This window comes from Triturus cristatus, chromosome 8, assembly GCF_964204655.1.
Source record: "Triturus cristatus chromosome 8, aTriCri1.1, whole genome shotgun sequence".
Lineage (NCBI taxonomy): Eukaryota > Metazoa > Chordata > Amphibia > Caudata > Salamandridae > Triturus > Triturus cristatus.
Window position 1 is genome coordinate 348,124,528 of NC_140591.1, and position 25,428 is coordinate 348,149,955.

Sequence of the window (25,428 nt, forward strand, 5' to 3'; positions counted from 1 at the left end):
CCCATGGATAAGTGGTGTGTGTGCCCTGTGTGCTTGCGCCGGTCCTGACTCTTCCCCATGATGGACGTGGAACCTCCTTCCCTTCCCACCCCACCCCACTCCCCCAAACTCTAACCCAAACCTCCCAGCCCACCCCCCACTCTCCAACCTCCCCAACAATGAACAACAGAAGTCCAAAACCATTGTCCTCCACTTTCCAGCGGATGGTGAAGTCGGGACGCATAGCGCAACGATACAGTGAGAAGGCACCCCTCCCACAGGCGACACGTTCTATGAGCCAGTGGTACCGCCAGCCAGGTCCATCACTCAGCTGCATCGGGCGAGGCGCCCCGCATCTCCGTGGAGACCGATTCTAGTCCCTCCTGCTATCCTAAGAGGATCTCCGCTGCCGGCGGCTTCTTAGCACGTCTACGGCGGCCCTGGCGGCACCAACCAGGCCCGGTCGTCACCGTCGCCGCCGAACCACCCTCCGCCTCACTGCCCTCCTGCGGTAGATCCACCCCCAACAGCCGAGCTGCCTCCGACAGGGACCGCAGCTGATAGAGAGTGTTGTCGATGCGAAACACCAAGCGAAACGGGTGGCCCCAACTATACTGGATGTTGCGTTGTCGGAGGTGTGTTGTGATCGGCCTAAAAAGTCTGCGTTTGTGAAGCGTGAGCGCCGAGAGGTCCTGATACAGCACCGGTTCATGGTCCCGAAATTTCACTGGGTGCTGCCGGCGGCCTTAGAGAAGTATCTCCTCTTTGGTGCGGTAGTCCTGTACACATACTAGGATATCGGGTGGATCGGCTGCCGCGGGGTGCGGGGGGCCCACCCTGTGCGCTCTGTCGATTCGCAACTCCGTGTCCAGCGGGCGCTCCAGGATATGATTGAAAAGTTCCCTCGTGAAAGCGAAGAGGTCCTTGGAATCGTCGGTACTCCGCACCCCTCGGATGCGTATGTTATGGCGCCGGGACCGATTCTCTAGATCCTCTACATGCGACTGGAGATCCACTTGTTGGTCATGTAGTCGCAAGAGCTCCTGTTGCAGCGTCGCCAGCTCAGTGTCTCGGCCGTCCCCCTTATCCTCCAACGTGGTAACGCGCTCCCCAATGCTGTCCACATCCCTACGCACCTCCTTGAGCTCCGCTGCGAACTCCTTCTGCAGGTTCTGGATGTCGGCGCGTAGACCCGTAAACATGGATTCCAAGAAGGATTTTGTGATGGGTTCAGAACCCTCCAGCTGCACTGGCGGGAGGCCCGCCGCTCCCGCCGCCATACCACCGTCTGCAGGCCCCACTCTTGGTTTCGTGAAGAGCTCCTTCAAGGTCTTGTCTCTGCGGCCTTTCGGGGGGACCATAACGTGTCGTATGTTCTGCCGCTATCGTACCCTTCAGCGGGCCCAGAGCCGCGCGCCAATCACCAACTGCCGGCCCCGGCCCACCTCCTCCAACTCTGGCGTCTGCACTGCCACGTCCCCGCCAGGCAGCACCCTCCGTGACCCCCTCGAGGGCACTCCGTCGTGCTCAGACGCCCACCGAGCCCATTGCGCCGCTCCTCCACCTCGCTGCTACGGTGTCCGCCTGAGTCCGAACACTGCCCTGTTGTAGGGGAGACGGGGCACCAGTCACACTCCCTCGCCGCGACCGTCTCCTGCAGGGTCCCCCGCCGGGCAGCTGCTTCACCTAATGCCCCACACCGCCGATTCAGCGGGCCTCCTCCGCTCCTCCTTCTATGGCAGGCCTCCCTCCGCAGACTCGCCTCCAGTCAATCGTCCCCGGACTCCCCCCGAGGTAGTGAGCCCCTAGCAGGAGGGCGACCCCTCCACCAGCACCGGTATGCAATCCGCTGACTCCGGCTTGTGCTCTAGTCTCCGGTCCCCACAGTCGGCTCCCCGGGACTCCGCCCGCCGTACCTCCGTGCAGCAGCCCCCACCAGGGTGGGTCCCTGGTCTCCACCACCAGTGACTTTGCCGCCGCTGAGCTCCGCGCCTCGATGATGGCGCCGATAGGCACCCGCCGGGGATCCCCTCGCGCCTGCCCCAGTCCCTGGCTGCCGGCGCACTCAGCGCGATCACCTGCCTGGGCTTCTCTGCGATCCCTCCGGGTCCTCAAGGCGCCGCTCCGGCCCACAGCGCACGACACCTCCGGGCAGCCATCCGCCGTCTCTGCGCTCCGGGACCACAGCCTCCGCTTCGCACTGGCCGGGAGCGCCGCACCGTAGTTCCTCTCGTCGCTCTCGGGCCGATCCGCCCCTCCTCTCTCCTAGGGACGGGCACCACTCCGGTCTACTCCGGGCTGGCCAGGGTTCTCCGCAGACACGCCAGTGCCTCCTGCTTCCGCCCGGGCCCTCACCCGGCTGCCATCCGGCCCCGGATGTCGCCGCTCGGCCTCCCACACGTCCAGACTGCTCCTCCTTTCGCCAGGCCTCAATCGCACCAGGCCCCTCTCTCTCCCGATGTCGCGGGGCTCCGGAAGCGCATCAGCGGGCGCCAACCACTCTCCCGGCTCCGCGGCTGTGGCCGGCGCCCCCTGGGCTAGTTACACCGATGCCGGCCAGCTGGAAACAGCCGGACATCAAGCTTTCTTCGGCCCACCCGCGGGAGAGGCAAAACTGCACGTCCGCCTAAGCCACCATCTTAACTACGCCCCTTGACAAGTCTTTAAAATGGGGCACGCATCTAGAGGCCCAGAAAGCCAAAGCCTTAGCTGTTTGTGGGTTGAAAAAATTAAACCGTAATTATGGCGCCATGTCCCATAGACCCTTGCTGAAGGCCTACAATGCAAGGATCCCTCCACAATTGCAGTATGGAGCATTTTATGTCTAGGAGGGAAAACCACCTGGGACAGTGAGGAAGGGAAATGCATAAAAGCACTGATGTCATTGCCTAGCTCATCAATGATACAGGCAATTAGGCTTGAGCTAGACTTGATATCGTGGAATGTCCAGGTCCGAGTGAGATTACTTAGATTTTGGAAACGGCTGGAGTTAGGGGAAGATGTGAAAGTGTCACGATGGTGTATGAAGGAGATTCAGCTGAGTGAACTAAAGTGGGCGAAAGTAATAAGAAAGAAACTCTGCGCCATCTGTGATAATCTGAAGGTGAAAATCGATCACCAGTCCTTGCACATTGAAGAACCAAAAAGTGTACTCAAATCCTTGGGGAAGGAAAAATCTAGACTAATTGATATGGAGTATTTGAGACAAAAAGAGTCCGTGCAATTTATGATCAATAGCTGGAGGAATGAAAATTGGTATCCTTACCTAGACACCCTACCAAATCAATGGCTTAGAATAGAATTACTAAGGGTGAGAGTAGGTATTAATCCTGCACGATCAAATGATAAAATAAAAAGAGTAATGATGGATCCTGATGTACATGCGGGATGGGCATGAAATGGAATTGTTTACACATTTTAATGGATTGCCAAAAATTGCTAGCCCAGCGAAAACTGTTCCTACGTCCAGTTCTTTTAAAGTGTGGTATTAGGTCAAGGACGCAATCAATTGAGCTCCTTATGGACATGCAGTATCTCGATATTGCAATAGCAGTGGCGAAGTTCATCCAGGCTGTTAAAAGGTTATTTATGGAATAGGGAATGGAGGAGTGGATCGTGTATTGATAAAAAGAGATTTTAAACTGTGTAATTTTAAATGTTTTAAAATAGAAATTTAAAATGCTTGGATCACATATGTGTTTTAGATTGCGTTCATAAATTGTGTATGGAATTGTTTTAACAAAATGAAGGCTGATGTTAGGAAAATTTGTTTCTTATGATGTAAGGAGATAATGAATTTGTAATAATTTCCTTTTTGATGGCTCCTTTTTAGAATTTTAAACAAAATGTTGTGCTTTATTGTGTTTTATGTAGTTTAAAGACCAATGGTCTAAATAAATGTACTTTTTGAACTGAACTGAACCACACTTTTTTAGACAAAAATCACCAGACAATATGAAGTATAGATTTTGGCCTTGGTTTTCAAGGAATCCTTATTCAAAGTCAGAAGTGCTCTCTTGTAGAGTTCCTCCTATGTTTGTGTTTAAGGAATTTTCAGATGTGCAAATTTTGGATGACAAATAATTTGTGTGATTTAGTTACTTTGATAATGCATATGACCGTAACCAATAAATGAATGATTTTGCACTTGAATCGAGAAGATTATATCATTTAGGAGTGTGAAAAATACTCTAGCAAAAGTTGTGCTATACTTAGAAATGTGAGATGCTATTTAATCAAATTGGATGTTGTTTCTAGAGTGCTGGTCATCTTGTTCCTGCTCATTTCCCCTCCCAATCAGCAGCCCACTGCAAGACTTCTCTCCCCACAATTTTAACATGATAATGATGACAACAGATTGAAGTAATAGAGAGAACAGAAAGGGTGTAAAGGAAAAATTGGGTTTTTGCGTTATTGGGGAAATGATTGGGGTGCTGCTCCCACTTTTGCAGTACATTTCTGACTTCATGAAATTCAGAAGGAATTCAGGGAGTATTCTTTGGAATCTGGGACTGTCACATATTTCCAGGCATACCCAGATATATTCAGAAACATGATTGAAGACTGACTGAGAGCCATAGTGCAACTTCTCTCTGAGGTTCATTGTGGCCTCACTGTGTATGCTGCGATCAGGACATTCATGGTCAACCAGAAGCTTAACACCCTGTGCAGTGCACCAAAGCAGATGTATTTCTCTAATGTGCTTTGCCTCATCCCTGAGTAGTAGGTCATTATAAACCACTTCCGATGAGAGCTATGCATTGCAATCTCCGAAGCACAGGCTTCCCCAAGCAGATTTGAGTGACATCAGAAAGCTTGCCAATAAATCAAAAGTTCTACATTTCAAGAGGTCAAGCTACCACCTCCACAGAGTTACCGCCAAGTACTGGCTACCAAGGCTAAACCTGTTTTATAGGTCAAAACTTATTATTAAAGGGTGATTTTCAGATTTTTACTTAAAGTCAACACATTACATGCTTCAAGAGCTTCATTTTTTTTTATCTGGAATTTTATATAGCACAAACTTGACCCGAAGGTCTCAGGTATCAGATCCCTTTACACGAGTACCAGTTGTATTACATGAGGACCCATTAATTTTTGTTAGACACAGGGAGTTTAAGGGCCATATTAGCAAGGACTTGTGATAATCAGCGCAAAGTGCGCTTAGCGCCGTATTTTGTATCTCCGGCTATCGCTGGTTTAGATCGCGGAGATAACGCGTTATTATCAACATTTATCTCCAAGGCGATAATAAACCAGCGATAGCGGCGATTTTCCATCACTAACGCGGAAATACCAGTGATGAATTCCCATCGCTAAGGAAAAGGTCGCTAATAGGCAGGTGAGGATTCAGCCGTAGAATTCACCTCCCATAAAAAACAATGGCTAAGTCAGGATTTTAGCAGGTGTTAAAATCCAGCGATAATCGCGGTTAGCACGAGTTTTTTTATCGCTTCGCAGGCATTGCTAATAGGGAGAAATTGTGTTAGTGACTTCTTCCTATTACTTTTAGTGAGGAAAGCCCACTTTGCATGTCATTAGCGATAAATATCGCTGACATGCAAAGCGGTAAAAAAACGTCTGCTATCACCATTAAGTTGTCGCTAACAGTTGTTAGCGACAGCTTGCTAATAGGGCGATAAAAATATTGCCGCTTTATCGGCAAAAAGGGCCACTAAAGCGGCGATACTGCCCTTGCTAATATGGCCCTAAGTGTTTTTCCCAGAATCATAGGATGTTGGGCGTCATTGCCGAGACTCGAACCCATTTCCCCAGATTTGAAGATATGTCAAGTGTCACCACTTTCTACATTGAGCCTAATGTTTGAAATGTATTTTTAAAAAAGGTGGCTTTAGTATGCAATTTGGTTTATAAAAATAGAAACTACATGCACCAGAATGTATTGGAAGTGTCACAATAAAACTTAACATGGAGTAAAAACTTTCCGCTAAAATCACACAAGCACCACATAGACATTAAAACATACCTACTGCAGAGTTGTTTCAATTAGCTATTCAAGTGGCGTTGCTGGGGGTTCTGTATCTCGTCCACCTCCAGCACGTGCTGCATCTTGTTTTATTACCACAACTCTTTCCTTAGTGCGCACCCACAGGTCATACCATTGTTTTCTTAATTCTTCCACACTCCTGTTTGTCGCACCAACCACATTTATACTCTGCTAGATGCATACCAATATTTACCTCTGGAATAATAGCAGATGATTTCCAAAATACTCTATAATTTTCCTAAAGGCATTTGTCAGTTAATATTTCCAATTCTTGGTTGTTACATTTCTTTTTTTGATTTCTACTGCTTTTTTACTTGTGAATTGTGTTTGTTACTGATGCAGGATGAGGGTGGGTGGCAATGGATTCTGTCTCTAAACTCCAACAAAAAATAAACCAAGTGGCCTGATGCACTTCTCCAGTCTGCAATATAGATTCTCTGATGTCATTAGTGCGAGACAAAGCTCCATTCACAATTAGAGAATGGTAAGGAATCCTTATTTAAAGCAAAGGCCAAACTGTACATATTATTTTGCAATCTCAATACCGATTTGTTATTAAGAAATCACAAAATGGTTGATATGTACATCAGACCCATTCTTCCTTGGTTGTTTTTTTTGTCGTACGAGCAAAAGCATATGAACCTTAAACAGAACAACATATATATGCATGTGCTACAAATGTATTAATGCACATTATTTATAAATGTCGTAATTCGATAGTGTTAGAAATGGGGGTCTCTAGTTGGCAGAAGTAGGTACCTTTGACCAAGTAGGGGCCCTTGCTTCTAGTCAGGGTAAGGGGACTACACGCCTAAAATAACCCCTGCTCACCCCCTTGGTAGCTTGGCACGAGCAGGCAGGATTATCTCAGAGGCAGTGTGTAAAGCATTTGTGAACACATACAGAAATACAGTGAAAACACCACACAGGGACTTCACACCAGTTAAGAAAAATAAGCAATCTTTATCTAGACTTAACACAAGACCAAACGACAAAAATCCACAATAGAGTAATAAAAATATGACTTTCAGATGGTAGAAATAGCTTAGTTCAATGTAGATGGTAAATGCGACACTTTACTCTCAAAGTACCTTGGATGCGTTACGCAATACCAACAAAAGGGTTGCAGGGAAGGTCATGTGTTGGTCCCTTGCTTCAGGGGAGGTGATGCATCGGTTCCTTACTGTAGCGCATGGGAGGTGATGCGTCAGTTCCTTACTGGAGAGGAGGTGATGCATCGGTTTCTTACTGCACTCCAGTTACTATGCAACAAGATGGTGCCTCGAGGCGATGCGATGATCCGGTGTGATGCGACAAAATAGCGTCTGTCAACCGCTTCTTCCTCGTTACATCGCGCTTTCAGCTCCCAGCGACACGCAGTCTCCAGAGGGCCCAAAACAACATCAGGTACCACACTGCAGGTTGAATTCCCAGCAAGGGAATCCAGGGGGAGCTGATGGTGAAGGCTTTGTGTCCCTGAGACTTCAGAACAGGAGGCAAGCTCAGCTTCAAGCCCTTGGAGATCTTCCTCAAGATAGTAAAAGTTCACACAAAGTTCTTTTCTCCTTTCCTTGGCAATAAAGTAACCACTGCAGGCCAACCCCAAACAGCAAACAGCTCAGGGGCAGTAAGCTTCTCTGGTCCTTCTCCTTGGCAAAGGGTTTGTCTTGATTCCCGGAAGTGATCTAAAGTTCTGGGGTCTGGGCCCCAATATTTATACTGCAAAATCCTTTGTTCTCTGAAGGCAGAGAGTGTCTGTGCCTAGCCAAAACCAGATCTGTCCTCCCTGGTGCAGCTTCCTGGCAGGAGGTGGAGACAGCTTTGTTGAAAGCAGACTTGGCCCAGGTAGCTGAAAGGAAATCTCCTCCCCCTACTCTCTATTCTATGAAGGTTTAGGACAGTAAAAGGAAAAGTCCTCCCCCTACTCTCTATTCAATGCAGGTCCTATTCAGCCCAGCTCTTACCCATCAGACTGCTGGAGCCACAATGTAAAACTCACCCACACTAAAAGATGTATTTTAACATTCTGAGTTCAGCCATACTAAACTTTATTTTCCTATCTTGTTCTTAGGGTCAGTTAGGATTATATAATGTTATAATCAAACTGCCCTTTCTGGCCTATGGGAACAGATAGCCTTGCAATAGTGAAAAACGAAATTGGCTGTAATTCACTATCAGGACATGCCAAACACATCAGGGCATGTCCTACCTTTCACATACAATGCACCCTGCCCTTGGGCCTACCTTAGGGGTGACTAACATGTAGAAAAGGGAAGGTTTAGGGACTGGCAAGTGGGTGCACTTGTCAAGTCGACATGGCAGTCCCAGACTACAAACAGGCTCTGCAATGGCAGGCCTGAGCTACACATTACAAGCTGCTTGTGTGGGTGGCACAACCAGTGCTGCAAGCCGACCAGTAGCATTTGATTTACAGGCCCTGGGCACACATGGTGCACTATCCTAGGGACCGACAAGTAAATCAAATAAGCAAATCATGGAGTCACTAATCAATTACAACAATTTACAATAGGGCGCACTTGCACCTTGGCACTGAAAAGCAGTGGCAAAGTGCCCAAAGCATCTAGACCAACAAAAACATAGCAAAAACACGGGAGGCAACAGCAAAAAAATGGAAGGGAAGACCCACGCCAATGGTGCCAGATCTAACAGAGAGTAGGTACCTTAAGGCTAAGGATTAAAAATATTTACTTCTTTTCAATCTCCCCTCAAGCTTGCCCTGTAAGTCTGTCAAAAGAAGATAGAAATCAGTGTTTATATAAGCCTCTCTTTAGACAATCTTGGGGTCAGTTGGAGTCTCTTTGTGGTTCTCTCACTCCTTCTGACTGTGACGAGCATGCCTCAGATAAAACACACAAAAATAAAGTTGATTGCAACCCAAGTGGGAATCGCTAAAGGAAATTCAATGATTTTAACATATTAGGAATTACGATTTACAAAGAGACGCAATTAGAAAATCTAAATCCCTAAAATCTGTTTATAAGGCTCTTTATGTTTTGCCTCATTCCTATTTTATTTCTTAAAGACAAATCTACCTCAATCTCTTATCGGCATTTCTTTTAGTGATTTCTGTCTTGGGTGTCATGTTTCTCCTTTTCCTTATTTGTCTTAGTTAATATCATATATAGTAATATTTATTACCTACTGATGGTCGCCTGTAGGTAGTTAGAGTCAGGACCTATTTTCCATAGAAAAAGTGTTTCTGACTTGCCTATATCTTTGGTGCGCTAAACAAATCTTCACAAAATTTTCCAATCTAAGTGTCAAGTTGGATCGTGTTATGTATGAAAAGTTTCAGGGCAATCTGCCAGGTGAGGGGTGTGAAAAAAGGGGGGTCAATAAATAAATCTGCCTTTCCTATGTTATTTCCCATAAAGATTTTAAACATCTGCAGTCTGAACTACTGAATGGGATTACATCAAATTGGTCAGAAAGCTAGCTCTTGGTCCAGAAACAGTGCTTTTTGTTATTTGGTGTAAATCCATTCAGTGGTTTCCGAGATATTGAAAGAAAAGCAGATATGAATATACAGGAATGCAGATGCTCTGAGGATCAAACAGTCTTCGTGCTGAAATCTGGTTGGTTAAAAACACTTGAACCAGGAAGTGTTGGCAGCCATCTTGTGACTCTGCTTCAGCCGAGTCCCCAAAAAATGCTTAAAAAAAGAAAAGGGGGCAAGGTAGGAATACCCTGACCCCCTAGCTCTGGTCCTGGGGTCCCCCTGGGACACTACCAGGGCAAAAAAGCTTTTTTTTTAAACTGCAAAATTGTGACAAAGTCAGGAATCCTTAGCCAAAATCTTATAAACGCACAGGCGCGTCTCTTGCACTTGTTTAGCCTATAGCCCCGGGTGGGCCAGGTCCCAGCGGAAAGTAGGCATATTAAAAGAAAAAGGAAGGGGGCGCACAGAGCACCCCTCCCAAGGCTCATTTGAGTCCCTGGGATCACCACCTCTCTGGAGCTTATTTAATTTACTGGAAGGAGGGGGAGCAGACCCCCCTCCATGGGCTCATTTGAGCCCTAGGAAACACCACCTCCCCAGGGCTTTATTTTTTTATGGGAGGGAGTCACACGCACCCTCCCCTCCTGGGACTGGTTAAAACCCCAAGGACCAGCATCTCCATGGGGCCTGATGAAAATATTTGCAGGGCGGTCACAAGGACCCCCTGGGCCCCAGGGACCACCACCTCCCTGGGGCCTGTAATATATTTAAAAGTGGGAGTGGGCTGCATGGCCTCCTGCTGGGCCCTATATGGCCCTAGGGACCATCCCTTCCCTGTGGCCGGCCCATGCATGATAAAGGAGGGACAGACAAATATTAAGAGGTAGTGGGGTATAAATTGCACAATATAATGTAACTATATATCTAAAAAAACGCAATTCTATTATCTCTTGTATGAAGGTGATCCAAGGAGATTGAACAACAACCACCTCACGTTGTTAAACGAGTGTAAACACTGTCTACATGCATATAGTACAAAGAACAGCATCGAAATTAACCAGTAGCGGTCCGTGGAGGGAGTTCGGTGGGGCAGTGAGGCGGGGCGGGGGAGGGGCAGGGTGGGGAAATGTAAACACCGAAATATGGATGAACGGAGGTAAGTACACTTTTAAATAAATAAAACAAATTTCGTTGCACGCGCTGCATCGCATTTTGCGATGCAGCGCGCACAAAGGAATTAGTTTTATTTATTTAAATGTATACTTACCTCCGTCCATCCATATTCCGGTATTTACATTTCGCCACCCTGCCCCTCCCCCGCCTCACTATCCCACCTAACTCCCTCCACGGACCTCTACTGGAATTAACCTATAAATGTGATCCTCTACCACAGTCAATAAAGTGCTGTCCGTATATTCAAATGTACCCGTCAAGTATGAGATCCTGAGGATCAGCAAAGTAGCCTCATCAGTAAGAAGTGACCCTCAAAAGTTTGAGTTCCGTTCTGAAAAAATCATGAACTCTCGACAGAGAGTGCTTCTCTCCGAATCCTGGTGTGTAGATCTCATACTTGACGGGTACATTTGAATATACGGACGGCACTTTATTGACTGTGGCAGAGGATCACATTTATACTTCCCCTAAAGATATTGCTGTCCGCGCCCTGATGAAGTTTTAGGTTAATTCCTTAAGATGAAACACGTGTTGGCTCTGTAGCTATCTGTTGTTGAGATGAAGAACTGAAGCATATACTTTACAATACTTGGAATAAAACACCAAAGAAGAACACTTGAGAAGACTACCATGTGGAATTATTTTTGGCATTACTATATGAGTGTGGCTCATGACATTGATGCTGTTCAAAGTAAAGGAGGAGGCCGGACAGCCACCCTTCTGGAGTCAATTGTGGCCCTGGAGACAGCCACCCCCCAGGGCCAGGCGGGATGCCCATCCCTGGGACATAGCAGTTTGCCTTCGCTTGGTAGGAGCTGACAGCTCCTGCCAAGCGAGAGCAAACATAACTCTACTTCCAGCAAGCAGGAGCTGTCAAACCACTCCAGCTAGCTGGAAGCAGAGTTTTCATCTGTTTCTCTGCCTGCTGTCATGAGGTCAGGGAAACAGATGAAAAGATTGCTCCTGAATGCAAGGAGCTGCATTTGTAGCAGCTCCCTGCGTGCAGGAGCAATGCCGGCTCCCGCAGGAGGCAGGGAGCCGGATGGGACTGTGGGGGCCTTAAGACTCCCCCCACAGTCTCCATCATAGCACACTGCGCGCCAAGGTTGGGCTTCAGGGCACCCAAGGAGTCATGGCCTGGCCCTGGGGAATGGGGTTCCCGAGGCCTAAATCGGCTGTTGGAGTAGAATTGCTCGGCCTCCTTCCCCCATTGAATTGTAACTGGGCCCCAGGGAATGGGGGCCCGAGGCCAAAATCGGCCCGGGGAGTGGGCTGCGTGGCCCCCCTTCCCATATGAAAACAAAAGGGTCCTAACTTCTTGGACTTGGGGAAGGCAAAGCAAGTGTGTTTACTCTCGTATGCCATGTTGAAAATCAATCTGAAATCCTTAATGAAGGTGACTACATCATTGATCTATTAGAGCGTAATCTGATCTGATGAGTGGCTTGCATTCTCGTTGTCTCCTAGTGGGAGCAGAGTCCATGATTCTCCCTCCTAATTTCCCTGAGTATGCAAATGCCCCAAATCATCTACAAGCTTTGCCCCTCTACTCTTGAGGAGGTCTCACGTCATCATAAATTTGTGGATGAAGATGCTGGAGGAACAATCACATTGCCGAAATTACATGTGCACCTTGTGGTCCTTTAGGCAGCTGTAGTGTAGAATATGCACTGACATTTACCCATTGAAGTAGCACTTACTAATTTGCTTAACTAAATGAAAGTACTCCAGCTAGGTGGACTTTTTCAGCCAAACTGGACATTCTTCTTTGAAAAAATTAGGATTGATTCTGGCCCTGGTGCTAATTTCACAGAAATGAAATCTTAATTGTAAGCACTTACCATCATCATCATGAATAACTTTATTTCGGTCATAAGACCATAAAAGTATAGTAAAATATATACAAGTACAAGAGTAAGACCATAAATACAAGAAAACTATTTAAGAAATTATTAAACAGTAGGTTATCATGATTATTTAGCAGTGAAAAAAAGCTAAAAGCTAAAAAGAAGCCATTTCTTTAAATAAAATTCATCCTTCTCCGCCACATACCATATAAAAAGCGGGAAACTGCATAAACAATAAGAGGATCAGTGTCATACGTCAAGACTCTGCAAGCTTGTGCACATTGTCTGAGCCCCAAATGTTTGCACAGGGGAATAAGCCAACATTTTCAAATCATGCTGTAAGCTGGGCAGAAAAACATAATATGAGTAATATCTTCATTACAAGTTTTGCAAACTGGGCAAGTGCCCTCCATCAGTTTTTCGCATCTGGATGTTAGCGCCCCAATTGGGAGAGAACCATGTCTCATCTGAATATATAATTTTCTTGCTAGAGGAGGCTGTACTAAATCCAAGAATACCTCCAGCTTAGAGTCAGTTTTCACCATTAAGAACTCAGAGGTCAACCTACCCAAGGTAGTCGAGCAGCATAGTATTTTGAAGTTGTAAAATCTAACAGCCGCCAATATCTCGGACCTTTGAGTCCTCACGCAGCTAGTACCCGGAGAATCCCAAAGATGGGGCAAACCAACTTGATAGAGGGAAGTCTTTATATGGAGTAGCCATGGTATTTACTTGTAGTTTAACTGTCCCCGGATTGCATTAAATTCCGCTCTGAAAATTGCAAGTTCAGGGACAGACCAAAGCCTTCTCCAATAAAGTAATGGTCGTGCAGCCGCCAATTCACTGACGGATTCCAGATCCATGTCCAGACGCAGTGGTATAAGAGGCGTGCTCTGGGGGAGACCAACCAGACCACGCATAAAGGCTTGTTCTACCTTCCGTAAATTGGATGTATCTATCTGGCCCCAAAGTTCAGCAGCATACAAGGCTGCTGGCCTCACCTGTGTTTTATAGATCTCTAGTACAGGAGTGACAGGTTTAAATATAGAGATTCTATGGAATCTTCCGATACCCCCCGTTATCTGGGATAGCCTCAGGGAAGATTTGGCTACTTGAGCATCCCATACGAAATGCTCAGTCAGCGTGACTCCCAGATATATGAAGGTCTTAACTCTTTCTAGGGGAACACCACCTAGTGCAGGGTTCGGGCGTGTGTGCCTCGGGGGATTGAAGATCATAAACTTAGTTTTCCCCAAATTGATCTCCAATCCCCTCGAGGCACAAAAGGTCATAAACCCATCCAGAACCCGCTGGATGCCCGATGATGTCCGCGACAGCAACAATGTGTCGTCCGCGAACATCAGAGCGGGCACCCGACTAGAAGCCAAAAACGGGGCATCAATATCCCTGAGACTATTTAGTTCGTTAATCAATCCATTTACATATAGGCTGAACAATGTAGGGGCCAGTACACAACCCTGACGTACCCCCCGAGTTACAGGAAAGCGAGCTGATAGCTCCCCATTCTTCCCACACCTCACCTGTGCAAAGTTCCCTGTATGGAGACGAACCAGCACATCAAGTAGGTAGGGTGGGAGACCGAGTTCCTTCAGCACTATCCAAAGTTTCTCCCTGGGGACCAGATCAATTGCGGCCCGCAGGTCCACAAAAACAAGGTAGAGGCTGCCACCCTCCACTCTTGCGGTTTTCCAATACAGGACCTGGAGCCGGAAGATCTGGTCTAGGGTAGAAATACCCGTTCTAAAACCGGCTTGTAAGGGAGTCAGTATTTTGTTCACCTCCATCCAGTCTAATAATCTGTTCAGAAGAATTCGGCCCAGCAGTTTTTGAGTGGTGTCCAGTAAACTGATGGGTATGTAATTGGATGGGGCTAATGGACAACCCTTCTTAAAAATTGGAACAATCTCGGCTCCAAGCCATGTGTCCGGCAGCGCGGAACCTTGCAGAACCGCATTAAACAGAACAGTCAGGTATGGAGCCCAGATTTTAGGTTGGGAACGGAAAAGGTCCCCCGGGAGCTTATCAAGTCCTGGTGCTTTATTTAGGGGCAGTCCCTCAATTGCAGATTCCACTTCTTTAAAAGAAATTGGGTCTGAATAATTGGCCTCATTCCCAACGTGAGGATCCTGTGAGCTGGTCCCTAATCCCGGGCGACTATAATCGAAGGGGGAGTCTAAGAATACAGCAGTCCCTTGGGATGGTATATTATCCTGTTCCTGGCAGACAGAAGCCCTCAGCTCGGGACTTGAATAAAGTTCTTTAAAATGCGCCTCCCACACTAAGGGAGCAATATTAGGGACCCCTTCCTCCCGGTCGCCTCTCGATGTTGAAGAGGCAATGGCCCAAAAAGTCTTGTAATCCTTGGAGAGGAGTGCTTGCCTCAGATCATTCCATCTGGATTCCTCCCACTCTCTCTTGGCCCTGGTCAATTCCTTCTTATAGAGTATTCTAAGTGCTCTAATTTTAGGTGTAACCTTGGATTTAATTGCTGCAAGCATATCTCTCTTTGCAGTTTTACAGGCATGGTCATACCAGGGGTGTGTTCTGGGCCTTGACTGCCGAGTCCCGGCAACTGGATAAAATATCTCACCTAGACTCGTAGTCAACTTCCTATGTATCTCTGTAGCCTGCCTAAGAGAGACAGGACCCCCCATTTCACTAATGAGTGGAATGGCAATCTGATAAATTGCTGCAATACGAGTCGGTGATTCCAGACATGTTGGCCATTTGACCCTTCTCCTATTATTAGATATAATAAAGGGTGGAGCAGCCAGCTTTGTACTTGGATCTGGGTTGGATAAGCCAAAAGCACCTGGCTTAAGCGTCAAAACCAGGGCATTATGGTCACTATCGTGTCTAATTACAACCCTAAAATCTTTGAGCTTATCCCAGTGTTTAGCTTCCAGTAAAATGTAGTCTAAAATGGATGTACTATTAGACCTATTAAATGTGGGTAGACCAGAGCTAGCATTATCAAACCTTCCATTGCACGCCCATAAGGACATTGCAAGTGTGAAGGATTTGATTTGCAATACCAGCTTGGTCCAAGCCCTTACTGGAGTAATCGCGGGAGCTGGAATGCACCCAAGCGAATCGACTTCATCAATGGTTGCCATAATCAGGAATACTCAGAGGTTCATACTGGCAATTAAAATCACCACCCAGAATTATCGTTATAGAGGGATCAAGAGACTGAATGAAAAGGTCAAGTGTGGTAAAAGTGCTTGATTCATTTCCATTCGTAGTGGGCCTAGAATAGATATTTACTTGTGACTTATCAAGAAGGATTAGTAGAACACATTGGATATCTAGGGAGTTTGTTCCAAGCTGAATGGCCTGTATACACAAATGTGTTCCTACCCAGATAAATAGGCCACCCGAGGGGCGGCCCTTGCCCCTGGAAACTGCGGGAATATCAAAGGTCGCAAAACCATGACATACACTCCCTTCCAGGGCCCAAGTCTCTTGCGTCAAGCAAATATCATACTTTGCCATAAAAGTGAACCACTCCGGTACTAATAATTTATTCTTTAGTCCCGCTATGTTCCATGAGAGAATCTTTATACACCCTTGCTTCATTTTTTCAGAGCCTTGTTCACTCCCCTGTTCTTTTAAGGGTGCCTGATCTCGAATGTCTTCTATTCTCTTTTGTACCCTCCTAGTATCAGTAGGGCAAGGATCATCGCCAGAGGGTAGGGATGAAATATTCTCCACTAATCCAGAACCACCCGTGTATTCACTATTATTCGGTTCTGAGATAGGGGTTTCAGTGTGAATCAGTCAGTCAACCTCCTCTAGGACACTAAAGCTGTTCCAATGGGCATATGACTGAAGGGGCGGAATAGGATTTGAGGGGCATTCCATAGATGACTTCCAATGTCGAGACCCATTAGGTGGCAAGTACTGATTTCTGTCATATTGGGGCCTCTGTATACAATTCAGATTAAAATTTGAAGTAGGGTAGAAATAAGACAGATGCAGGGGAAATATCTGGGAATTCCGCCAAAGAGGGGTTCTACAGATATGGTCCACTGCGGCAGGGTCCCTAAAATTTATTGTTATAGCATCTCCTGCCACTGTTTTGGGACCCCTTCCTATCCACTCTATTCTTCTCGCCGCCAACATTTCCCCTGAAATGTTAGAAGGAAGAGGTCTGTTTATGCTTAACCACTGAATACATTTATTTTTAAGATCGCTCTCAAATTCTTTTTTCCCCTCTCTAAGGGCCGGAACACCTACTAAAACTATCACATAAGGTTGTGCTTCTGGGGGCAGGTTTATTGAAGGCAACTGGGGAGAAACTGCCCCAGACTCCTCAGATCTCTTTGACATAAGTGTGCCAATTTTTGACAGAATTGCATCCTCCTTGGAATGTGGTCCATGATTATCGGATAGAGCCCTTGTAGACTGGGAAGTAGGACCCACTACAATTGGAGCAGGTGGGGGTGGTGGCATGGAATTTGTATGCTTGTGGATACTTGTTGTTACCCCTAGGTTTATATTCTGTGCTACTGGGATATCGTCTGTAGCTACCCCCAAACTACCAGATGCAGACGATGGTATCTTATCCTGAGGAATTATGGACTTCGCTGTTCCCCCCACCCTATTATTTAGAATGGAAACAATTCTATCTAGTTTTGAAACTAGGGGTTTGATAAGGGTGGCAATAGTCTGTTCCAAGCATGCCTGGAGATCAGCCACCATATTGGTGACCCAACATGGCACCCCCATTTGGGGATGCAATGCACTGTCAGATGGGGTCACCAAATTGTGGTTGGCCCCCGTTTTTTTACCTAGTTTCCTTGTTTTTTTTGGGAGACTATTTTTCCTCATCTTAGGTCCTGGCTTCCCAGATTTCACAATCAATGCAGGGGAGGAAGGAGGCAGAATAGGATGAGGGTCTTCAGCATTACTAGGGGACTCCACTAGGGCCTGCACTAGTTCCTCGTCTCTCGAGGATTCGGGAAGCATCTGTGAACATGGCAGCTTAACATAAGTAGGAACAAGATAAGAATCAGAGACCGTAGGATCAATGGTAATTGCTGAGCAATCCCCTCCATAATCTTGTAAGCATAGTGTAGGAGTAATAGATAGTCTCCTTTCCGTATTTTCTATTGCAGTGGCCACAACTCCGATTGTTTGTTGCAACATTTTATCAATGGCCATGAGTGTTGGTAAAGGCTGGGGCAATGCTGCATGTAATCTAGTATTAGAGCAGGGCGCAGCAAGCTTTGATATCTTGGCCGATTTACTCATTTTCTTTCCACAATAGTATATACAGTACAAATTATTGGGACCAATAAGAATATCAAAAGGAGTCCTGGACAGACTAATGCAACAAAACAGATGGGCGTAGCTATAACAGTCAGATCATATAAAGAGCAAATTTAAATGTCCCAGGAAAAGTACCTTCATATATTCCGACCAGTCATTGCCATTCCCAGGGTTTTCTAGGGCAGGACGTTAATGGGGTAGCCCAGCCCGGCCTCCACCGGCCCCGGACGGCCACAGACGGCCCGCCCTTTACCCGGGCTTAGACAGCCACCCCCCAGGGCCAGGCGGGATGCCCATCCCTGGGACATAGCAGTTTGCCTTCGCTTGGTAGGAGCTGACAGCTCCTGCCAAGCGAGAGCAAACATAACTCTACTTCCAGCAAGCAGGAGCTGTCAAACCACTCCAGCTAGCTGGAAGCAGAGTTTTCATCTGTTTCTCTGCCTGCTGTCATGAGGTCAGGGAAACAGATGAAAAGACTGCTCCTGAATGCAAGGAGCTACATTTGTAGCAGCTCCCTGCATGCAGGAGCAATGCCGGCTCCCGCCGGAGGCAGGGAGCCGGATGGGACTGTGGGGGCCTTAAGACTCCCCCGACAGTCTCCATCATAGCACACTGCGTGCCAAGGTTGGGCCTCAGGGCACCCAAGGAGTCATGGCCTGGCCCTGGGGAATGGGGTTCCCGAGGCCTAAATTGGCTGTTGGAGTGGAATTGCTCGGCCTCCTTCCCCATTGAATTGTAACTTGGCCCCAGGGAATGGGGGCCCGAGGCCAAATTCGCCCGGGGAGTGGGCTGCGTGGCCCCCTTCCCATATGAAAACAAAAGGATCCTAACTTCTTGGACTTGGGGAAGGCAAAGCAAGTGTGTTTACTCTTGTATGCCATGTTGAAAATCAATCTGAAATCCTTAATGAAGGTGACTACATCATTGATCTATTAGAGCGTAATCTGATCTGATGAGTGGCTTGCATTCTCGTTGTCTCCTAGTGGGAGCAGAGTCCATGATTCTCCCTCCTAATTACCCTGAGTATGCAAATGCCCCAAATCATCTGCAAGCTTTGCCCCTCTACTCTTGAGGAGGTCTCACGTCATCATAAATTTGTGGATGAAGATGCTGGAGGAACAATCACATTGCCGAAATTACATGTGCACCTTGTGGTCCTTTAGGCAGCTGTAGTGTAGAATATGCACAGACATTTACCCATTGAAGTAAAACTTACTAATTTGCTTAACTAAATGAAAGTACTCCAGCTGGGTAGACTTTTTCAGCCAAACTGGACATTCTTCTTTGAAAAAATTAGGATTAATTCTGGCCCTGGTGCTAATTTCACAGAAATGAAATCTTAATGGTAAGCACTTACAAATATAAACATACCAGTTACTCCACTTCAGTAAAGCAGAAACAATCCTAACTTCTTGGGCTTGGCGAAGTCAAAGAAAGTGTGTTTCCTCTCACATTCCACGTTCAAAAGTGATATGAAATACTTAATGGAGTTGAATTCATCATTGATCTATTAGAGCACAATCTGATGTGCAGTTACTGTGATGAGTGGTTTCTTTCTTGTCATCTCCAGGTGAAATCAGAGTACATGGTTCTCCCTTTTAAATATCCTAAGTATGCAAATACCCAAAATGCACAGCACCACTCACACACCCACAGACATACACAGGCACTAGCGCACCCAATCACAGACTAACACATACACTCACAGACTCACACAGGCACTCACAGACCCACTCAGACACTCACATAGGCACTCTCAGACCCAAACAGGCACTCATGAACCCACTCACAAACACATGCAAGCACTCACAGACCCACTCACAGACCTACACAGCCACTCACACACCCACCTTCAAATGTGACAGGTTACAGTTTGGATTAAAAAGTTTTTAAAAACTTAGAAATCACGGAAAAAAACAAAGGTTACAGGGACAATATAGTTAGAATCAGAAGTAACTCTTACAAAACCAGTGAAATTCAGCAGTTGCAGTTATCAGAGCTAACTATAATTTAAGCACCTGTAATGCACTGCTTATGGCTTCACATATTACATCACTCATGACATGGTCAGTGACATCACTAATTACGGCACTGATTCCATCTCAAATTACATCATTGATGACATCATCCACAGAACCATTCGGACACCCACTCACACCCCTCTACAACCTCTCATAAGATTCACACACACTCACTCATACAGGCACTAACACAACCAAATCCCCCACCCATATAGCCACTTTCATACCCACTCACTCACTAAGACAGCCACTCACACAACCACTCACTCACCCACACAGCTGCTCACACTAGCATTCACTCACCCATACAAGCTACTCACACAGCCACTCACTTACCCATACATCTACTCACACATCCATTCACTAATCCAATTAACCATTTACATACCCATTCACACATCCATACAAGCAGTCACACACCCACTCACTCACCTATACAGCTATCCATATATCCATTCAAACAGCCACTAACTTGTTCAGACAGCCACTAACACTCCCACTCAACCACCCATAGAGCGAATCACACAGCCACTCAGCAAAACACCCCCTCACACATTCCCCCACCCATATAGCCACTAAGGCAGCCACTCACTCACTCACCCATACAGACAATCACACTAAATCACTAATACAGCCACTCACACAGTCACTTACACACCCATACAGCTACTTACACACACCCTCATTCACCTATACATTCACTCACACACCCACTCACACATATGCAGCACTCAGACACCCATTCCCACACCGATACAGTCACTCAGCCAGTCAGATGACATATTTAAGAAACAGTATCACTCATTAGTAGTAGAAAAATAATTGTAATTTAATGTATGCACTAGCTTAGTATACATCTATAAGTCTCAGAAACATTTACAAAAGACATACACTCACTGGATGATATCATCAGCGATGTCATTTGAAATGGATTCAGTGATGTCACTAACCATGTAATGAGTTATGTAATACGTGAGGTCATAAGCAGTGCATTGTGGGGGTGTAAGTTATAGTTAACTCAGGTAACTATAACTGCTGAATTTCACTGACTTTGTATGAGTGAAATCTGAGCCTAGCTGACCTATAACCTTTAGCTATTTATTCCAGTGAATATATATGTATATATTTGAATATGTATGTATATATATATTCACTGAAAAAAACATAGGTTTCAGGGGCGTTATAGTTAGCTGGACTTTTCACTCGTACAAAACCATTGAAATTCCCCCGTTATAGTTAGTTCAGCTAACTATAACTCGCGCGCCCGCAATGCACTGCTGATGATGTCACATATTACATCACTCATGACATGGTCAGTGACATCACTCATGACATCACTGATGACATCTCAAATGACATCACTGATGACATCACTGATGACATTATCCAGTGAATTTGTGTTTTTCTAAAAATTACATATGTTTTATATATGTATATCTCAAGGTCGATGGAAGAATAAATGGGTATATAAGTGTCTAAATGGATGATTTGTTTTTGAAAAATTGATTGTATAACTGACTGATTAAGTGTATCTTAGTGAATACATGGCTTAGTGAGTCATGTTTAAATATGTAAATATCTGTATCAGTCTCTCACTTTGTGTATAAGTGGCTGCATGGGTTGGTGAGTAGCTACATGAGTGACTATATAGGTTATTAGTTGGTTTTTTGAGTATCAGTATGAGTGTCTGAGTGTCTGTATGGTTCGGTGGGGGGTATTACGTAGTGCATAGGTGCATGAATGAGTGACTCACTGTATGTGTTTCAGACAGCATGTGTGCAGGACTGTATGGGTGGATGAGTGTGTGCATGGGTGAGTTAGTGAGTGAATGACTGTCTCAATAGTGCCTTTATGAGTAACTACATATGTTTTCAACTAGTATATGTGACTATTGGTGTATATAAGTGAGTATATGTGAGAGTGAGAGATTGGAAGAGTTCCTGTATGACTAAGTATGTGTTTCTATAAGTGATTGTTTAAAAGACTCAGGGGCATATGTATCAAACTCCCCTTTAGCGAATCTCAAATTGCGAGAATTTGCGATTCGCAAAATCAGATTCGCTAAACGGGATGTATAAAATTAATCGCTAATCATTTGCGATTCCTTAAATATCGCAAATAATTCGCAGAATCCCGTATTGCGATTTCTTAATAGCGAAATTCGCTAAATAAGAAATCGCAAAAACGGGAATCTGCAAGCCTGGTGCAGGCTGATGACATCACAAACAGGAAACTGTAGTGATTGCCTGCACCTGCTCACCTGAGCCACACCCAGAGGCTGCTTGTGGAGTGTGAGGAGGCTTTCCTGGAGACAGCAACCAGCAATGGATCCGAAACAAAACCAGCAGGGCAAAGATGCAGAAAAAAGAAAGAGAAAACACAAGTTTTCAGAAAAGGAGCAGGAGGTCCTCATTGAGGAGATGGTCTGCAGCCATGAGCTCCTGTTTGGGAAGAAGGCACTCAAAGTCCCAGAGGCCAGGAAGAGGAAAATCTGGCTGGAAATACAGAGCAAGGTGAATGCTGTTGGAGTCACCACACGCACCATCGAGGAGCTGCGCAAGCGGTGGTATGATATGCGCCAGAGGTCCAAGGAGAGGGTGGCAGCCAGACTCAAGGATGCCAGTCAGACTGGAGGAGGACCATCCACTGCAGAGCAGCCAACCCCCCATGAGGAGCTTGTGGAGTCAACCCTCCTGCCTGAGAGCGTTGGTGGTGTGGCTGCAATCGACAGCTCCGACCCCTCATCCAGCAGACAAGGTAAGATGCATGCCAAATCACCCTGCACTCCTCCCCATCCCTTGCACACTCCCCCAAATGCGCATAGTTAACTCCCAACATGCCAATCCAGCCCAGGTCTTACAGCACACCCAGCAATGCATCATGGTACTCGTAGTACTGTGTCTGACTGTGTGTCCATGACACCATCACAAGTAAATGCAACATATGTGTTTTGGGGATCATTGAATAGAAATGTGTCAGAGATTAGCCGTCAAAGATTTGTAACTTTATTGAGTGCCACATGCAGACAGTAACACAAACTCATATAGTCCCCTTTACATCCACAGCACACGCCATGCCACAAGAAGACAGCGCTGAGGGAGAGGAGCCTGCAGACCCTGCGGACTCCAGCGATGAGACAGAGCAGCAGCCAATTCAGCGCAGGAAGCGCGCACATGTGCCCCCACTGCCTCCATTTGAGGATGAAGTCCCAGCAACAGGCGATGACACCGACAGGAGAGAGGGGAGTCAGGGTGTGACAGACATGCCCCGTCATGACGCACCAACACCAAGGCAAAGGGAACAGGCCATTTCCAGGTCAAGGCCCAGGAGCAGCACTGCAACAGAAGGAGAAGGCACCGTGTTCTCCGGCTTGGAACAGTGCATGTTGCAGGAACAGCGCCTGCAAAGCAAGGCAATGCGGTCAATGAGTCGCCAGCTAGGCCGCCTACATCAGGACAATCGCAGCATGGTAGCGGCAATACGAGAGCTCTGTGCCACTTTGAGGGACACCCAAGCTGCCAATGACAGGGCTGGACGACGTGCCAATGCACGGCTACACAATTACACCAAGGCAGTCAACCGCCTCTGCACCACCACCAGCGCACTCACACGCAGAAGCGTAACCATGCAGGTGGACATGGCACATTGCTGCCAGGACATAGCGCGAGGGCTGGCGCAGGTGACCACTGCTGTGGAACAGCTGCAGACAGCCAATGCAGGTGGCAGCGCACTAATGGCCTCTGCTGAGAGTGAGGACACATCGAGTCGCAGCAGCATCACTCCAACCTTGCCAGGTGAAAGACGCCGCAGTGGCAGACAGGTAGCAGGCCAAGGGCGCACCATGGGGGTCAACCACCCTGGACGGCACCGACGGAGGTGATCATCTGCGGGGACACTGACTGCAACACGGGTGCATTAACCCGCAAAAGGCTGTTTGCCCTATTTCTTGTGCCTTCTCTGCACTGTGTGTACAACATGTGCTGGGGACAATTACAATTTCTTTCATGTTAAGTGTGATTAAACACTTGACACATCATCAGGCTTTGTAGTCTCATTTCCTCAACACTCACCTAAAAGTAGTTTTGTGTGATCTCAGTCCGTCTCTGGCGTCCAGCAGCTGCCCCAACTCCTGGTGCTGGTCTGGCAGGGGGAGCAGGGCGCTCGTCATCCGAAGTGTCTGTATCGGTCACATCAATTGTGGTGCCTTTCCTCATTGCCATGTTATGTAGCATTGCACAGCTTGACACGATTTTACAGCAGGTCTCAGGGCTGTATTGCAGTGCGCCTCCACTCTTATGCAGGCACCGGAAGCGGCTCTTCAGGATTCCGAAGGTTCGCTCAATTACACAGCGTGTAGATCTGTGTGCCCTGTTGTAGCTCCTCTCACTTGCATTTGCAGGATCCAGGTATGGGGTCAGGATGAAGTCGCGCACTGCATAGGCACTGTCACCTGCATGGTAAAAAACACAATAGGTGAGTCAATGTCCCCCCCCTCAACTGATGTAGTGGATGTATTGATGTGTGCAATGTATTTACCGAGCAGGTACCCCTCCCCAAACTCTCCAGCACTCAGACGTCTGTGTATTCCGCTGTGTCGGAAGATGAAGGAGTCATGTGTACTGCCGGGGTATTTGGCTACGATGTCGGTGATGTGATACTTAGCGTTGCACACAATCTGTATGTTGAGGGAATGGTAGCATTTCCGATTCCTGTAGACATATTCAGTTTCTGCTGGGGGTGTGATGGCCACATGGGTCCCGTCAATGCAGCCGATGACGTGGGGGAAACGTGCAATCTGGTAGAAGTCCAGTATCGTTTGTTGTAATGCCTGTTGGGTGGTGGGGAAGTAAATGTGATGTGGGAGCCTCAGTAGCATTGCATCTAGGAAGGCATGGAAGAAGCGCGAAAGTGCACTCTGTGACACACCACCAACCTCCGCTATGACCCGTTGAAAACTCCCTGACGCGAGGAGGTGCAGGGAGCACAGGACCTGCACATGTGTGGGAATTGTTTGTGTCCTGCGAGTAGGGTGCTCCAAGTGGGGTTTCAGCTCCTCAATCAGGTCCATTATGGTCTGTGGGTGCAGTCTGTACTTGTCATAGATCTCCTCGTCAGTGTTCTGTAACAGGGTGATGCGCAGCCTGAAGATACGTTCCTGTCTCATTCTCCTGTGTGCAAGGGCCCGAATACGCAGCCTCCTGGCTATCACGTACATTGCAGCCATTGTGGGTGTGTTTGTTGCATTGTGGGCTGGTTTTTGTACCTTGCACCAGTTTACCACCTGCAAGCAATTGGTGTTAATAGCGATTTCTTAATTAGCGAATTTCGTGAAATCGCAATTTGCGATTTTTTCATACATGTGTTTGCGATTTCTTAGCTAGCGATTTCTTGTTAGCGATATTCGCAACGCTAAGGAATCGCAAATTAGGTATTCGCTAGGAAATTCGCAGTTTTCTTGTTTCGCAGCCTAAGAAATCGCTAATTTAGCGATTTCTTATTTTTCAGTTTGGAAGTGTGTCATACATATGAAATAGCGAAAAATCAGTCGCAAACGCTGTTTTTTGCGATTCGCAGCGTTTGCGACTAATTTTTGCTTTCATACATATGCCCCCAAGTATGTGTAAGTTTCTGTAGAAGTAAGTGTGG

The 25,428-nt window shown here is 46.7% G+C and overlaps 1 protein-coding gene across 1 annotated transcript; it reads left to right on the forward strand.

The window, feature by feature from the left end:
• Positions 1–22,106: 22,106 nt before the first annotated feature.
• Positions 22,107–23,811, forward strand: LOC146802109 (uncharacterized). The gene is made up of 2 exons (XM_085623728.1): positions 22,107–22,539; positions 22,848–23,811. Exons 1-2 carry the CDS (start codon positions 22,107–22,109, stop codon positions 23,660–23,662), a joined length of 1,248 nt encoding a protein of 415 aa, XP_085479854.1. The 3' UTR covers positions 23,663–23,811.
• The last annotated feature ends 1,617 nt before the right edge of the window (positions 23,812–25,428 follow it).

What these genes read in the sequence shown, in the direction of transcription:
- LOC146802109 (XM_085623728.1), top strand. Translation starts at nt 22,107, where the DNA reads ATGGATCCGAAACAAAACCAGCAGGGCAAAGATGCAGAAAAAAGAAAG. An exon ending in CCCCTCATCCAGCAGACAAG is followed by an intron (nt 22,540 to 22,847) that starts GTAAGATGCATG and finishes TTACATCCACAG; the next exon opens with CACACGCCATGCCACAAGAA.